The following is an 18,570-nucleotide window of genomic DNA, read 5'->3' as shown; positions in this document are numbered from 1 at the left end:
TGCCTTTAGCTAAGTGCACAGCTTCTGTAGGAGGCATTTTGGCCAGAGTCCTGGTTGAATTGAGTTGGATTTTAATGTTGAAATGAATGCTGCCAATTCATTTTCATTAAAAGTGTTGCTCAAAGTTATTCTTCAGCTTCAAAGGAACACACCACTATTTTTGAAAATGAATTTTCCAACTCTCCCCTTGAGTTAAACAGTTGAGTTTTACCGTTTTCAAATCCATTCAGCCGATCTCTGGGTCTGGCGGTAGCACTTTTAACATAGCTTAGCATAGATCATTGAATCTGATTAGACTGTTAGCATCTTGCTCAGAAAATGAGCAAAGAGTTTTGATATTTTTCCTATTTAAAATGTGACTCTTCTATAGTTACATCGTGTACTAGGGCCGACGTAACAACGTAACCAACGTGACAACCTGCTTGCACAGGGCGTGTGCCTTGTAACCATGTAGACATTTCTAAAAGTATCTATTTGAACCGGAATACACTGACTAATACTAATACTGGTTGACACATTGGTTATGTTGACGGAAGTTAGCCTATTTTCAGATGCTGTGTAATATCATTGCGCCGCTGCACCCATGGCACGGCTCAAAGTTCCTTGATTATTACGCAGGAATGAGAGTATAGCTCCTAGCCATATCGGCCTAGAAAATCACAACTTTACATTTTCCATCTGTCTTAGTACACGATGTAAATACAGAAGAGTCACATTTTAAATAGGAATAATATTGAAACTCTTTGGTCATTTTTTTGAGCGAGATGCTAACGGTCTAATCAGATTCAATGAACTATGCTAAGCTATATTGTTCTAACTAAGGGAAGACTCAGCAATTGAATTACCCTGTCTTTTCATGAAAATGTCTAACTTTTAACTGGCATTTTGAGATTAATCTGAAGAATTGATGCATCCTTTTCCTTCCTCAGGTGGACAAGATTGACTGGAGCACATGGACGTGTGTGCTCGGAAGTTCCTGTGAGGGAATTTGGCCTGTGGTCAGTGAAGTTACCGAAGTTACATCCGCGTGTCTTAGCAATGACAAGAAGTTGTTAGCAACTGGGGATGACCTTGGATATGTCAAGCTCTTCAAATATCCAGTCAAGGTTAAGAAAATGTTTTTTAGTTATCTACCTACTAAGGGATAGTTCACCCAAAAATTTAAATTTTGTCATCACTTACTCTGCCTCATTTTTTCTTTTTCTTTTTTTCCTCTTTTTTAAATCTGTGTTACACAAAATAAGATATTTGATTTGTTTCTTGTCTATATATTGAAAGTCATTGGGGTTCAGGGTTGTTTTGGGCCCTACTGACTTTCATTGTATGGGCAAAAACTGTTAGTATGTATTTGATGCCTCAAATCAAATTGTAATGTTATTTATTGTATATTTTAATTATATATCATAAAATAATAATTATTAAAAAAAGATACATACATAAAATATGATTTATTATAAAACCATAACCTCACGACTGTTTAATTATTTAATTGTTAAAAATACCGGATCGTTTTTTAAAATCTGCATCATATTTTCTGTTAAAAACACCAGAAAAATGAATAAAACCCACAATAATTTCTGCAGTCAGAAAGCTAGCCAGTATGTGTTCTGCATATCAACACTCAAAATTGTTTCTTTTATGGTAACCACAATTTCCGATTATACTAATATAATAATGCACTTTAAATAAATGAATTGGTAGTTTCAATTTGAAGTGTAGGCATTTCTCATTGTAGATATTTTTTAATTATTATTTACCTACATTCCTGTTAACATTTTCATTATCTGAATAGGGAAAATATGCCAAGTTTAAGCGGTACATTGCCCACAGTACCCATGTGACTAATGTGCGCTGGTCACATGACGACTCTTTGCTGGCGTCTGTCGGTGGCTCTGACACCTGTCTGATGATCTGGAGCCATGAGAACGAGGGCTGCCGCGAGGCCAGACAGTGTGACAGCGAAGAGTCCGACATTGAGAGCGAAGATGATGGAGGTGAAAATGATTATTCATAAAAAACTATTATCCCTGCTATCCACTGCCATCTAGATTTAAAGAGGGTAGCCATCGATCATATGACAAAATGTTCATGCAAATGCCAAATGTCAAGATATAAAAGTAAAATGACTCTCCATCTGTGTGTTGTTCTATGTAGGGTATGACAGTGATGTAACTCGGGAGAATGAGATCATGTATGTAATCAAGGCCTTATCAACAAACATGCGACCCATGACGGGGGTCAAGCCCCACTTCCAACAGAAGGAGCCATCGGTAGACGAAAGGTAGGTTAGGAATGACACCCAGTGTAGCATTAATGCTCACAGCAAGACTGTGTACAATTCTGTAAGATAATGTTATAGTAGGATCAAACAGTAAGGACGAACAACTTTGGATGGAGCACGGATTGATTCTCTTTTTTCATTACTTTATCTTTCGTTGGTAGCTTAAGGGATCGGTTACACTTTATTGTACAAGACATTCTTCTAACTATACGTAACTTTGCAACTACTTTGTCAATAACTCTCTGACTAATTCTCATTAGAATAATAGCAGACTGTTAGTATACTGTTAGGTTAGGGTTAGCCCTCATCTTTCCCTCGGGACATTTTGACCTGAAACTCTTTTTTTTTTAAATGTAAAAGATTGTGTTCATCAGAGTGGTCCAAGACCTTGGGACTTTTGTCGCACTTGAACCACGAATACACACAAAAAAAAATACTGGATTCGACGAGTTTGTGGTTGAAATTAAAAAAAGTAACAAGTCCTTCCCTCGCGGGTCAATTTGACCCCCTTAGGAATGAAGGGAATGTGAGGAAAGCTTCAGTATACATAGAAAAACCTAAAAAATGCTCAAAATTAAAACAAAAAATTATTTTATAATGTCTACATGTGTGTCTGAATGCATACTGAAGAGAAAAATTCCAGAACTGACTTTAGGACCCAGTGGAACAGCTCACTTGCTCACTTCCATATAGAGCTATTAGGCCATCTAGTGGCAAGAGTCATGAAATATCATGTTATATATATATTTTTTTCCTCAAGAGGTCGCAGAGACACCCAAATTGACCCAATGTGAGATATTTTGAGCTGATTTGAGCTGGTCATTGCATGTATTGGAGAGTTATTTTGAATTTAAGTTGGAAGAATGTTCTTAAATTATATTATTTATTTATCAAATCTAGAAATTTAAAGGAAAATTGCATTTAAAAAAGTATAATTAGTATAATTTTAGGGCTTTGGATCATTTTGAACCACCAGGGAAATATTTCTTACAGGATGCGAGGAGAGGATGAATATAACATTGACAGTTTAATAACACAATGAATAAATGTCAGCTTATCAATATTGTTTATATTATTGATATTGGTGCATCCCTAATAGATTTATTTTAAATACTAGCAGCAAATATGACCAACATCACTATGTTGACACATTGCATGCATGCAGTGTTCTATGAAATTAATGAAATTATCGTTTATTTCCAGTAACATAATGACTGTTAATAAAGACTAATGATAATGAGTAGCTTTCAAGTAAATTATATATTTTAAATGCTGTAGTCCTGTAATGTGAGTTATTGAATACTCTTAGATAGCCACTTTATTGCTTCTGTAAGCTCTTGTATTTCAAATTCACCATCACTCTTCCACTAATATACCATCTTGAATAAGCTCATGTTGGTGGCACACTCTCTAAAGCCAAAGTACTTCCTGTCCTCCGCTACTGCTGAAATACCACACTAAACTTTAACAGGCATGTTCCTGGAAACAAGTTTATATCTATTTTTGTTTACCATAGAAAATAATTTCAACTTATCGAATATTACGTTTAATAAAGCACTTAAAATGGAGGTCTATGGGTGAAGGCATTTCCCAGGAATTAAAATACACACTGTTTCAAAGGTATAGCCACAAGATTTATACATTATGGACTAACATGAGAATAGTGGCCTTACTAAACAGAAGTTCCTTCATTTAGAATAGTAATGTCATCGCTAAAATTATAATATACAGCAGTGGTGTCAAACTTCCAATGGGCACCAATAAGTATTAAAATTATTTAAATTGAGTTATATTCACATAATCTTAATGTAAATTCTAAAGAAACACTAAAATAAAGATGTACAACATTAAACTGACATCATAGTGTTGTTAATTTTAAATTTTTAATTAACAGAAGTCCCTGAGGTACATATCAACTTAGATAGGAGGGCCGTTGAATATTGTCTTGGACGAAGAGTCATAAAATCCCTGTTATAGACTTTTTAACAGTTTAAAGTGCCCCTGTTATGCTTTTTCAAACATTACTTTTCTTGCATGTGTATAATGTAGATCAAAGTGCACGAAAAATAAGGTTATTGTCTCCTAAAAGAAAGAATTGAATCTGAACTGCTGCAGTCACACTTCCTGTTACGAAATTACATAACAATATAACAAATTTACATAATGCCAACCTTTGGTCTTCATTGGCTGACCGCAAACAACGGCTACTTTGTCCCGACATAACATAACAGATCCCTAAAATTGAGCCTAAGTCCAATTGAGAAGTTTTAACAATTTGAACGACCTCAAGGCATTTATAAACATTATTCGTGGAACTCTTGGGCTTTGAGTGACATGCTACCCTCATGTCTGTCTTTTCCAATTTTCCTCACTCCTCTGTCTGTCTCTGCACTCCACTCCTCTCTCTCACCATGTGAAGGCAGGGCGTAGTCAGGTAAGAAGATCAATAAAAAGTGTCATTTGTTCAGAAAATAACCAGTTTCCTGTGCCGCTCATGCTCTTTGAATGTTTGCTAAGCCGCATGGCAAAAGCCATCATATCCATAAACCCACGTACCTTTCCCTGGACTGAGTCATAAAACCGCATGTCGCTAAGTTTTTGCTCTTATTTTTAAACTTGAGGTGCTTTAAAAGCAGGTAATTTCAGTTTTAAATTAGAGTAGATGCACAGCATTATGTTAAGTGCTTTGCTGGCAGATATTTTGTCATTGCTTTGATGTGACTTTATTACTGCTCTCCATTGCTAATTATTTAAAGAGTGATGCTGCTTCTCTGGCTGCTGAGAACTTTGCTCATGCTTTGCTCCCCGCATTCTCTCTCAAGACAATTAAAGGATTAGTTCACCCAAAAATGACAGTTCTGTCATCGTGTACCCTCATGCTGTTTCAAACTTTACTTTCATCCTTGCAAGACAATGAGAAATGTATGAAGAACAATTTATCCCTGCCTGCCACCCTACATAGTCTACATATAACAAGTGGTTTGGACGATGGATGGATGGATGGATGGATGGATGGATAGACAGGTCCTTCTTTTTCATGCAATGACAATAAATGTGGACAAAAGTGTGAAACATGACTCATGCACTACATTGCAAAGTTTATAAAGCCATACTATACCTTTGTGTGAGGAACAGATCAAATTTACTTTGTTAATCATTGATAATCTTCAACTCTTGTTGAAGGATCAGTCTGATTTAGTGAACAAATCATTCAGACTAAAATTTTATCAAATTCATCAAACATCTCTCACTCTCTCTCTTTCTCAAAAAACAACAACGATTTGGATCAGACATTGTCCCTTATGAAAAAGATGTACATTTGAACTCTTTTTAAAAATATTACTTATTCCAGAAATAATATACTTTTAAAGAATATACTTAAGTGCAAACTGACTTAAATGTCAAATACATTTAGTTGAACTTAGTGTTTTTTGACCCACTTAAGTAGGACTTAAGAACATCTTTATTTATAATTTCATAACTGTATTGACTTTGAAATATGGTTAAAGTGTTTTGTTGAAGATACTGAAAAACATTTGTGGTAAATCAAAAAATACTTTAATATAATTTCTATTAAAACAAGGGACTATTTCTCTCAGGAACGTACATGAACATGTCAAGGAGAGCTAGGTGAACAACTTGCATTTTGGTCTTTTCCTCAAAAAGAGCTATCATACAGCTTTAGGACATTTGGAATATAGCACACAAATTATATGTAGCACTTTTATAACACTTTTTATGGTGTCAACCTAAGTCCTCATTTAATTGCAGTATATTGAAGAGATTGAAGATATTCTTAAAAAAAAACACCTTATGAGTTATAAGAAAGATAGAAAGTCATAGTGGTTTGGAACAACATGGCATGAAGTAAGACTTTTGGGTGCACTGTTCCTTTAATTGTAAGGAAATTTTCCTGTTGACTGAGCTAATTTTAGACATTCAATTAGTCATTCCATGTTTTGACACATGCTGTCAAGTGAACATGAATACATTTTTGTTGTATTTTGTTTTGTGTTCTCAGTGTCCCTGTGTTGTGCTTCTTTGTTTTTTGGAGCACTTGAGGGAACTGCTCAACTTACACTTCTAATGTTTTCTCTCTCTCTGTTAATGCTGCTTTTAAAGGGGCTCAAGGTAAGACTAGACTGATCCCTTACACGCCATTCTACCTGATACTTTTAGGATTTATTGCACAAACTGTTTAAGTTTAGTTGTACAAAACTCCAATAATCCTTTATCATACATCACAAACTATCTGATATAGAGCTGACTCAGTATCTTTGTTTTTAGTATTTAGTTACATGTTACAGTGAAAACTTGAAGTGAAACATAACCATGCCAGATGTCTGGTGTCCTGTTCACCCGGTCCCTGACTGGTGTTATTACTGCTGTAAGTCTGATTAAGTGGCTGTTTTTTGTCTTTGGATGCAGACCCCCAGTGAGCAGGGCTCCACCAATGCCAGAGAAACTACAGACCAACAACGTGGGCAAGAAAAAGAGGCCTATTGAAGTGAGTTATGGGCAGATTAGAATTTTCTGTAAAATATAGGTATATGCGTCATCCATAATTTTCCTTTAATTTCCTTTCCTTTCCTTTCCTTTCCCCTTTCCTTTCCTTTCCTTTCCTTTCCTTTCCTTTCCTTTCCTTTCCTTTCCTTTCCTTTCCTTTCCTTTCCTTTCCTTTCCTTTCCCCTTTCCTTTCCTTTCCTTTCCTTTCCTTTCCCCTTTCCTTTCCTTTCCTTTCCTTTCCTTTCCTTTCCTTTCCTTTCCTTTCCTTTCCTTTCCTTTCCTTTCCTTTCCTTTCCTTTCCCCTTTCCTTTCCTTTCCTTTCCTTTCCCCTTTCCTTTCCTTTCCTTTCCTTTCCTTTCCTTTCCTTTCCTTTCCTTTCCTTTCCTTTCCTTTCCTTTCCTTTCCTTTCCTTTCCCCTTTCCTTTCCTTTCCTTTCCTTTCCTTTCCTTTCCCCTTTCCTTTCCTTTCCTTTCATTTCTATATTGAACTATCCTATCCTATCCTATCCTATCCTGTCTTGTCCGGTCTTGTCCAGTCCTGTCCTTTCCTTTCCTTTCCTTTCCTTTCCTTTCCTTTCCTTTCCTTTCCTTTCCTTTCCTTTCCTTTCCTTTCCTTTCCTTTCCCCTTTCCTTTCCTTTCCTTTCCTTTCCTTTCCTTTCCTTTCCTTTCCTTTCCTTTCCCCTTTCCTTTCCTTTCATTTCTATATTGAACTATCCTATCCTATCCTATCCTATCCTGTCTTGTCCGGTCTTGTCCAGTCCTGTCCTTTCCTTTCCTTTCCTTTCCTTTCCTTTCCTTTCCTTTCCTTTCCTTTCCTTTCCTTTCCTTTCCTTTCCTTTCCTTTCCTTTCCTTTCCTTTCCTTTCCTTTCCATTTTTTATATTGTACTTCACTGTCCTATACTATCATGTCCTGTCCTGTTATTTATTGTATTACACTGCCCTGTGCTATCCTATCATATCCTCTTCTGTTGTGTTCTGTGATATACAGTATTCACAAAATCTCTATCAGTTGACACTTGTTGCCAGGATATATACCCTTAGTCCTCTCTGATGTGCCCTCATGCTCCCCTGGGGAGGCGTGCCCCACACCTCTGATATCGACTGCTGAAACCTCTGATATCGACTGCTGATATACTTTACTTTACTATAGTATACAGTACTTTTCTGTAGTATTATATGCAGTTCTAAACAAAACTGTACTATTTTCATATACTATACTATACTATACTATACTATACTATACTATACTATACTATACTATACTATACTATACTATACTATACTATACTATACTATACTATACTATACTAAATTACTTAGTAGTGGTGTTGTTTATAGTTTGGATGTGGATACCTCTTCAGTCTATTAAATGTTCATCACAGACTACTCTGTCCCCTCAGTGGTTAGACGATCACCCTAACCTCTCTTGATTGAACTGCAGAACAGTTTCTTTGTGCTTGACCTTTCACATCCAGAGAGCCAGATACTTTCTGGTGTTGTCATAGATAGGACCTCAGACACCCCTCTTTGACTCTCTCCACAGGACCTGGTGCTTGAACTGGTGTGTGGTTACCGGGGCAACGACTGCCGTAACAATGTGCATTATCTTAATGACGGGGCGGACATCATCTACCACACTGCCTCAGTAGGGGTCGTCCTAAACTTAACAACAGGTGGGGAGAAAACTCATAGATACCTGCCATTTGTAATGCATGTTTAATGCATTTTAATGTGCCAGAGTGGGCGTAAGTGATTCATATATGGATTTTATTCATCAAGTTCTTTCAAACAGGCATAAAGACGTGACATATGTTGTTGAGCATCATTATGTTTTGTTCTGTTTCTTTGCCTTCAGCATGCCAGAGCTTCTATTTGGAACACAGTGATGACATTCTGTGCCTGACTATTAATCAGCACCCAAAGTTCCCCAATGTGGTGGCAACTGGCCAAGTAGGTATGTTTGTGAAAACATTCACCCTCTCTTCTCACTTTGACTGCCATGGTATCAGCTTTGTCCTGGATATTTCTCTAAACTAAAAAAATGAAGAAATTTTACAATGACATACAGTCAGATTATAGAGCTATATGAATAACATGGAAAGCATTGCTTAGAGAAGTTGGTCTTGGAAGAATTGAATGAGAAATAAGTGCACATTGAAATAGTTTTTGATTGCAGACTTTGGTATCTTGGCATATCTGATCAAAGTGTGATGATTTTTTGAGATGTCTGAAACTGAAAGGAAACATGTATGAGATTACTTGATGTCTTTCCTTAGGGAAAACAAATTCAGAACAATCTCTAATTTGGAATTTTTCCTTCCAATGGTTGCACCTGTGCTATGCTGTGCTTTATTGACATTTGGACATATTGCTTGAAATTATTATTTTTATATTTTTGAGTACAGTAATTTTTTGCACTAATGGTTTAAAAATGATCTAATTATTAAAAATATGATGCTCCTACCATGTTTAACTGCTATTGTTGTTCACTTAGGTGATGCTGGTGATATGTCAGGTAAGATACACTCTATTTAAATAAAATAAAAAACAGATTGCCATTGAACACTGTCCCACACCAGTACTTCATTATTGAATTATTAAGGCCCGATAAATTTCAAACGAATCAAAGAATGAACTGATGTGACTTCATTTTGAAGAAAATCAGGTGAACTTCGTTTGGAGTTTGTTTTGGAAACTTGCCAAAGTGAACTTTCCGGAAAAGTTTGCCACGGCTGGTAAAGGCATTTGTACTACCATTGGTTTGTGGCAATTATGTAATTGGTAGGTGTGCGCATGGAGACACAGAAATCTTTTCCGGTTCTTTTCCCCTGTTCAGTCTGTAGGGGTCAGACGTCTGCAAACGTGAAAACATGAACACACCGGAGAGCTGCTTTAAAGTGTACTTCTGATGAAATGAAATACTGACACTGTTTTTCATGTTTAATAAGTTAAAGCTGCTTGATTTTAACCCTTAAATGCATGAATGTTTCGCCTATCACTATTACACATTCGAGTCTTTAGCAACCCAGATCTATATCTAACACATATGGATCTCAACCTGTCATGATAATATAAAATGCTACTGATATTAGAGTAACAATTACAGAAGAATAAAATAAAACATATTTTGTTCCCTTTTGGAGCTTGGAAGGGTTCATTTTGACAGAAGTTTAATTTATAGCATCATCACTGTCCTCTTCAGAGCTTATTTCCCATATTCAGCATCTAGCTCATATTCTCCATCTCAAACATATACTCAAAACTATCATTTTCAACATCTTCAAAATTAATTTTTTCTTTGCTGACAGCTTCTTCACCAAATCCAGCATCAAGTGACAGTGACCGTAATATTTGATTGCGATCAGCACTTGTTCTGCTGTAAATCGCTGAGCCATTTCAAGTTTTGCTGATTATACTTCCTGCTCTTTTGTTTTCTGCAATGCCAAACGTCACTTCATCATTGTGTATCAGACATTGCCACCTCGTGAAATAAAGGTGAATTGCACTAATTCAGTCATCAAAGGTTCAATTATTGTTGTGAAGAAAAAATATACTTAAAAGGTTTCTTCAGCAATTAGCATTAAGCTTCATATCAGTAGAAACCCGGTAGTATATTCAAATGATCGTGCTCCCCCCCCCCCCTCATATCCCCCTGAGACGAGAGATTTATGTATTTTATGTCTGGAAAAAAGCCTCCGATGAGCAAATATCGTCATTTTGCATCATCAGAGGCTTTTTTGGCCAGAGGCTAGAGACTACAGCCAGTAGAAGGAGCTAGTTCCGCATGTTTTCAACCCGCCCATAGGGGAGGGATCTCACTCACAGAATGTAAATGTGCACGGCCGCTCGGGTATTCATAACGGAGCGGTGCGGAGCAAAGCGAGTGTTCTCTATGAATTCCTATGAAAGTTAAGCTTCCATTGTTTAACTGAAAACACGCCAGACTGGACACGCACCGTGAATGACTGTGAGGCCGTGAATGAACGACAATGCGGCTGTGAATGAATGCCGGGCGGCCATGCTCATTTTAGTTTCGGTATAGAATTAACACCAATTCGGGGGCGAGTTGCTTTATTTGTGGGTTCATTAGCCTATTATTCTTAATGAAAAACACAACAACAAAACGGTACAATGACAAACTCACTTAAATAGACGCTTTTGCATTTCGCTTTGAAACCAAATCTTCCACGATCATCTTGTCTGTCAGCTGTTTGCTCTCGTGATGAATGAAATCTGACTCCTGCTGCGTTTGTGCTGCGACTCTTATTTGGCTCACACTGTATTGAGCAGACACCTTCAGTTTTTAATTTAATCTAAATTATTTTATTACTATAAAAATGTATACGACGATGGGGTGGTGCTGCGGTGGGCAAGAGATGTAACCGGTAGGCATGGCTTGGGAGTGGCCTCGTAGGGCAGCGAAGCAAGTGCATTCTGGGAGTTGTTGTCTTTCATCCACATGAGCCACTTCTAAAATAATTTCACATTTCTACTACATAAATGACCCAATTTAAATACATTCATCTTTCCAGAGGTGAAGTACCCCTTTAATCTGTTAAACACCTCGGGTTGTTAGTGAACCTATACATTTTTTACAAAAAATGAATGGGTAAACAAAGAAAAATTATAGTTTTACCCCTAATCGAAGAACGAAAAATAACTTTGCCGTGGGTATATCTGGGCCTTTGGCATACTTAAGAACTCTTATGAGCTCTTTACCCTTTTTACACACTAAAAACAGTGGTCTTAACCTGAGGTTAAGAAAACATTTAAACCTTAGTGTAAAAATACTTTAGAATATAGTCATATTAATGTACAAATATGAGCAACAGTAAAAAAAATAAAGTCTCTCTCTGTTTTTGCAGCCACATCTCCATCTATCCACGTGTGGGAAGCCATGAACAAACAGACCCTCTCTGTGCTGCGCTGCCATCATTCTCGGGGCGTTTGCTCTGTAAGCTTTAGTGCAACCGGCAAACTGCTGCTTTCTGTGGGTCTGGACCCCCAGCACACCCTCACCATCTGGAAGTGGCAGGAAGGTACAGGTCAACCAACCGACAGCATTCCGTCTGCCTTCATGTGTTTTATATCAGGTTTGTTAGCTGTTTGAAATTCTTTTTGAAGGTGCCAAAGTAGCAAGTCGGGCCGGTCACACCCAGCGGATCTTTGTGGCGGAGTTCCGACCCGATTCGGACACTCAGTTTGTGTCAGTGGGGATTAAACATGTGCGCTTCTGGACGCTGGCCGGCAAGGCCCTGCTCAGTAATAAAGGAGTGCTGAGCTCCATTGAGGACGCCCGTATGCAGACCATGCTTTCAGTGGCATTTGGAGCTGTAAGTATTCTTCTGTTTCTACATGATGTTCAGCTCTACTTGTAATTGTTGTTAGAGAGGGAGAGATTAAGATGTAGTTCACCCCAAATTAAAAATAGCATGGTGTTTCAAACCAATACAAAATGAGATTCTGCAGAATTCTTTCATAAAAATGAAAACAAATGGGAATGGATGCCGTCAAACTCCAAAAATAAGCTCTATATATACTACCTTCTGGGGTTGGTAAGAATTTTGTTTTTGAAATGTCTCTCATGCTCACCAAGGCTGCGTTCTATTTGATCAAAAATACACTAAAAACAGTAATATTGTGAAATATTATTGCAGTTTTAAAATATAATTTATTATTGTTTTTTATTACTATCAATGTTGAAAACAGTTATTATGCTATTGTAAAGGTTCCTCATTTTGTTTTTGAGGTCATCTACAATAGGTTTACATCCATCCAAGGTCAAAAAAAGAAAAAAGGATTTAGCCTCCTTTCTGAGATCTGTCACCATATTTGAATAAGATACATTATCGAGTCTATAAAACACGAAGCACAACAAGCATATCGGTGAGAACACTCGTTTAAACAACACACCGAGACATTTGACTGCACATCACATTTTTGACATTGTTGATCCTTCTTGCAATCGTAATGCAATGGACTACTATGGCCTACATTAAACCTTTAAACAAAAGGGTTATTGAGTTGTTTACACTGTCATATAGCCTACAATAAAAGAGCCTGCACGGCGACAGGAAATAAAAATGAACGCAAAAAACCTGCCTACCTTACCAGAGCATGTGAGCGAAACGGAGTGGAGCTCCACTCATGAACCGCTCACCAGGAAAACTATGTGCACTCAAATCCCGCTCCGACATTTCTCTGTACTACTATACTTGTTGTAGCCATTAAAACATATATTTAGTTTCATATGTTTAAATATTATAATGTTATTTTCTTAATTTAATTTACGTTGATTATGAAAAGTGAATAGGACACATAAGATGTGCAATATGTCAGAAGACATGGGGGTCAGAAATGATTTTGACCGCTTCATTAAGTTTTGTTTTGTTGAAAGCCTTTCTTTAATGTGAATTTAGTTTTGTATAAATTGTATCTTAATTTGAATCAATGTTTTATCAACCAATTACCTGGATTTAATAAATAATAAGCAAATATATAGCAGACAATGACATGGAGGTGCCAGCGCCGCGTGAACGGCTTAAATGCGTGAACAACGGCTAAACTACTAGAAAAAACTTTAGTTGGGGCAGCCCTATCTTCAGAAAGGCGCTCTCCACTCTGGAGGAGTGCCTATTACCGCGCTACTACGCATTCTTTCTAGGCACATCGCGACGGTCACAATATGACCATGTGTATGTTTTAACAACATAATTCAACATATTAATAATACTTTTTAACGGGCCACTTAAAGTGTTTATTACAAATAAATTACTAAATGCTAAAAATGAAGAAATGTAAATGAACAAAAATTTGTATTGCATTTGCAATCCTGTGAAACCAGCAGCACACCAACTTCCCGCGCCCCTGTCCTCAGCACTTCAATACACAGAGATATGAACAGTAACGATGGCGTCAGTTTTACAGTACAGGATGGTTTTGCAACTCAGATAACGGCTTCTTCTTGACATGTCGAAAAAAACTGAACCAAACTCTTCCAGGCCTCAGCAACAACTACAGTGTTTGAATGTGGGTTATAGACGTTGCGGGCAGCCATTAAAGACCATTGGCTGGCATTATGCGACTGTGTTACGAACTTACATAGGCTTGTGCAGGAAATAAGGCTGGAATCAGTGACAACTAATTTCTCGTTAATTCATCCTTGCTAAATATATTTACACTTACATTTAATAATTTAGCAGACACTTTTATCCAATGCGACTTACAAATGAGGAGAGCAATAGAAGTAATCAAAGTAACAACAGGGCAGTTGAAATATTAAAGGTGCACTATGTGACTTTTCCGTCCGCTAGAGGTCACCTGTTCAAAACAAAGGCATAGTTTAATGACGCCACGTTTGAGCGCAGACTCTTGGGACATGTGGTCTTCACCTCCCAGCCGGTGGAAAAGAATCGGGATAGGACTCGGGCAGAAATCATGCTCATGGATGTGATTATTAACATTACTGTAGTATGAAGCAGAAGCAGGACCGAGTGTTGTGGAGCTGAGCACGGCCGCTGGAGTGATTATTAATGAGATGAATGCAACACACGCCCTGAGAGCGGCGGGACTTTTATTATGACACAGTCGCCGGTGACACTTCCACTTTTCCGGTCATGACTATGAGGTAACGCAGCTCTGTTTATCATTTTAGATACATCTGAGTGTGTTGAAAATGATGTTATGACGTTACTCTGTGCGTTCGCTCTGCGGCTGCTATGACACTTGTTCACACTGCAGTGAGAGTAAAGCGTTTCTGCAGAATAAACCGAGGGGAACGCAGATATGTCGCCATCGACAGGCGACTCCCTCACACATCCCGGTTCCTTGTTTAAAATAGCAATTTCTCACGATTTACAAATAGTTGGAAACATTTGGGGTATTGTAAGTACTCAACTGAACAAAATATATAACACTGGCCTAGTGGTTTTTGGATATTTTACAGATTTTTTTTTACATAGTGCAGCTTTAATTTCTTAAAAAAAAACAAGGAAACAAAAAACGTACTGACCCCAAACTTTTGCACGTTAGTGTATGCCGTATTGTAATGTACACAAGCACTAATGAGATTTTAGATTTTTATTTTTGGGTGAACTATCCCTTTAAATGAATGTGGTAATGTGTGAGTAGGTATTTATGTATACATACATGCATACGTGTGCATTTGTGCAGTTGTTTGTGCACTTGTGTGTCAGAGCTTAAATGGACAAGATGTTAAGTCAAGAAGTAATTCAAAAACATGTTTATGATTTATATTTAACCTATAAAAAAACAAAATCACACTTTTAAGGATCCAGTGTAAAAGTATATGAAAATGCTGTGCTTTGCCATGTTTGTGCTGTTTTTCTCTTAGAGGTCACTAGATTAGTGCAGGTTTGTTTTCTTTTCAGAATAACTTGACATTTACAGGTACCATTAGTGGAGATGTGTGTGTGTGGAAGGAACACATTCTAGTGAGAATCGTGGCTAAAGCTCACACTGGACCTGTGTTCACCATGTACACCACATTACGTGACGGGCTCATTGTGACGGGAGGCAAAGAACGACCGTGAGTGGCTTTTATTTTTGTTTTCTGCATAATTTTTTTTGTATTTGATTTTTGCATTTAATTTGCATTAACATCCTCGAAAGATGCTGTAGCAAATGGTCAGATTTGTGTGGGCTGCCCTCTGCAGGTCTAAGGAGGGTGGTGCGCTGAAACTGTGGGATCAGGAGTTGAAGCGCTGCAGAGCCTTCAGACTGGAGACGGGCCAGATCATAGACTGTGTTCGCTCTGTCTGCAGGGGCAAGGTACAGCGAGTGCTTATACAAAATCAATACATTATAGACTAGAGGATGGACACTACTGGACCTCTGACAGTACATGTTGGTCAGCAGTCATTAAGAAGTTTGTTATTTGTGTTTTATAATAGTGCAGACTCACTTTTATTGATTTATTTACAATGGTTTGATCTTATGTGTTTTTTTTAAAAACGATGCCTTTGTGTGGAATGCTGGTGTGGATATGTACACAATATTTTTGATATCTGATTTTTTTTTTTTGCTTGATTCTTTAGGGGAAGATTCTGGTAGGCACTCGGAATGCTGAGATCATTGAGGTTGGTGAGAAGAATGCGGCATGTAACATCCTGGTTAACGGCCACATGGACGGTCCTATCTGGGGACTTGGAGCTCATCCCACTCGAGACGTCTTCCTGTCTGCTGCGGAGGATGGCACTGTACGCCTCTGGGACATTTCAGAGAGGGTAAATTATAAAATGCCTGTGCATAGTCTATTTTTTTCTGAGATACAAGCTTATTCAAATGTTTTCTTCTATGGAAAAACAGAAGATGCTCAATAAAGTGAACCTCGGTCATCCTGCGCGCACGGTCAGCTACAACCCAGAGGGCGACATGGTGGCCATCGGCATGAAGAATGGAGAGTTCATCATTCTCCTCGTCACCTCACTCAAGATCTGGGGGAAGAAGAGAGATCGGCGCTCTGCCATACAAGATATCAGGTTAGACTTATTTATTATTTTATATTGTAAACAAATGCATAATAATTCAAGCCACTAAAATAAAGGGATAGTTTACTCAAAAAATTCATTTATCCACCCTCATGTAATTTCAAACCTGTAAGACTTTCGTTCGCACACAAATGAAGATCTCTTTGATAAAATCTGAGAGCTTTCTGTCCCTCCATTGACAGCTACGCAATTACCACTTTGACGCTTCGAAAAGTTCATAAAGAGATCATTAAACTAATCCATTTCAATTGATTGTTTAATCCACATTTTCTGAAGAGACCCGATCACTTTATATGTGGAACAGATTGAATTTAGGCTTTTATCCGCATATAAACATGCATCAACTCTCACATCAGTTGACGGAAGCTCAAGCATATTCGCTTGACGAGAACCAATGAGATTCGTTCTCGTGTTACGCATCAGCTTTGTCAAAGTGTCAGTTGCGTAGCTGTCAATGGAGGGACAGAAAGCTCTCAGATTTCATCAAAAATATCTTCATGTGTGTTCCGAAGATGAATGAAAGTTTTACGAGTTTGGAACGACATGAGGGGGTGAGTAAATAATGACAGAATTTTCATTTTTGGATGAACTATCCCTTTAAATCCATTTTCCACTGCAGAGTAAAACATAAAGGTAATTTAAAGTCGCAGTTATGAGATACTAAAAACAATCTTACTCTGAGGCAGATGCAAGCTTCCATAGGTGAATGCTATTTGAAGCTTCATTTTCCGTGTTCCGCTCCTTCTCGCGCACAGTTGAGTGTGTGAGGCTTTCAAAGTATACTATAGGTTGAGCGCGGAAAGACGCATTCAGCGCATGCACACTATCTAGTGCGCTCAAGTCTTCACATACACAAAAATTTGTCTACATGTGGAAGGTGTGTGCGGATGTCCGCGGACCCTCCTGATGACGAAAATGACGTCATGTGGACAGTGTGCGGACCTTGGGCACCCAAAGTGTACTTTGGGCTTAATTCTACTATTAATGTGGTCTATTGTAACTACTAAAGTTTGTTTTCCTTCAGGTTCAGTCCAGACTCGCGCTACCTGGCTGTGGGTTCCAGTGAGAATGCAGTGGATTTTTATGACCTGACATTAGGACCGCAGCTCAACCGCATTAACTGCTGTAGAGACATTCCTAGCTTTGTCATGCAGATGGATTTTTCTGCTGACAGCTGCTATGTTCAGGTACAGCATGTTGGGCTGTGTTTGCGTGTGTCTGTTTGTTTGTGGGAGAGAATGTGAACATGTGAGCAAAAGTTGCCTAATTGCCACTTGTGACAACTTAGCATATTTAAAAAAAAGATTACCATCAGCGCAGAATTGTGATCTAGAGTGACATAACAGTCACATGAATCCTATTATGACTTTTCTGACTGAGGTCGCATTGCAAAACTGGGACAAAGGGAAGAAAAAACCCCCAGATCTGACTCACATATGAGCAACAAAATTGGATTTGGACTACTTTTGCCTACAGTCTGAATGTACTTAAAGGTGCACTGTGTAAATTTTGGCGGCATCCAGAGCGCCCACCGCTCACCCCTGCCTTTCGAAGCACATCGAGAAGCTACGGTGGCCGACACAGGACAAAGATGTCGTTGTCTGAGACAGCAGAGAGTAGCTGGTTCTCTGTAGAGCAGTTTGTCCGTTTAGGGCTACTGGAGAAACATGGTGGCGCAAAATAGCGACTTCACTGTTGTAATGAACTGCTCCGAGACTCAAAGGTTGAGGATCCAAGCGCAGTATTTATTCAGAGGGCAACAGGCAAACAAGGCAGGAGAGACAGGCAAAAGGGTAATCCACAGAACAGGCAAGTAATCGAAAACCAAGAGACAAGAAACCAGGGAGAATGCTCAGAAATACAGTGAGAACAAAACAAGAATTCAAAGTGAATGACAGGGTGAACAGGCTAGTTATAGGCAATGAGTAAAATGAGACACAGGTGTAAACAATAAATTATGATGAGTTTGGGCAAAGGATTATGGCAAATGTAGTCTTTGATGGAATGACAGTCCGGGGTGGAATGCCCTCTGGTGATAAACAGGGACACTCTCACTGTTGAATTGTGACAACCATAAGGGGACCCGCTGTGTATAAAGATAGAAATGGCTCATTCTAAGGTAATGAAAACATAGCTGTACATTATGTAAGGTCTTCATACACCACTGAAAACATAGTTATGTTTTTTTTTAATCTGTCAATAGATCCTCATAAATATTACACACTGCATCTTTAAGTAGGAAATAAGCTATATCTCTATATGTAATATTATAA

At 38.1% G+C, this 18,570-nt stretch overlaps 1 protein-coding gene across 1 annotated transcript in view; it reads left to right on the top strand.

The window, feature by feature from the left end:
- Positions 1-18,570, top strand: part of eml5 (EMAP like 5) — a 137,387-nt gene that overhangs the window by 110,591 nt on the left and 8,226 nt on the right. Inside the window, exons 25-38 of the mRNA XM_079832912.1 lie at positions 930-1,106; positions 1,793-1,994; positions 2,155-2,281; positions 6,674-6,788; positions 8,332-8,461; positions 8,644-8,742; positions 9,283-9,303; positions 11,654-11,827; positions 11,913-12,121; positions 15,179-15,336; positions 15,464-15,578; positions 15,845-16,033; positions 16,116-16,288; positions 17,322-17,484. Coding sequence (XP_079689038.1) covers positions 930-1,106; positions 1,793-1,994; positions 2,155-2,281; positions 6,674-6,788; positions 8,332-8,461; positions 8,644-8,742; positions 9,283-9,303; positions 11,654-11,827; positions 11,913-12,121; positions 15,179-15,336; positions 15,464-15,578; positions 15,845-16,033; positions 16,116-16,288; positions 17,322-17,484 — 2,052 coding nt within the window. The remainder of the gene's footprint in view (positions 1-929; positions 1,107-1,792; positions 1,995-2,154; positions 2,282-6,673; positions 6,789-8,331; positions 8,462-8,643; positions 8,743-9,282; positions 9,304-11,653; positions 11,828-11,912; positions 12,122-15,178; positions 15,337-15,463; positions 15,579-15,844; positions 16,034-16,115; positions 16,289-17,321; positions 17,485-18,570) is intronic.

The sequence above is a fragment of the Gobio gobio genome (genome assembly GCF_949357685.1).
Source record: "Gobio gobio genome assembly, chromosome: 13".
In the NCBI taxonomy this organism is placed as follows: Eukaryota; Metazoa; Chordata; class Actinopteri; order Cypriniformes; family Gobionidae; genus Gobio; species Gobio gobio.
The sequence above is the reverse complement of the archived record's forward strand: the minus strand, read 5'-3'. Positions and strand labels throughout refer to the sequence as shown.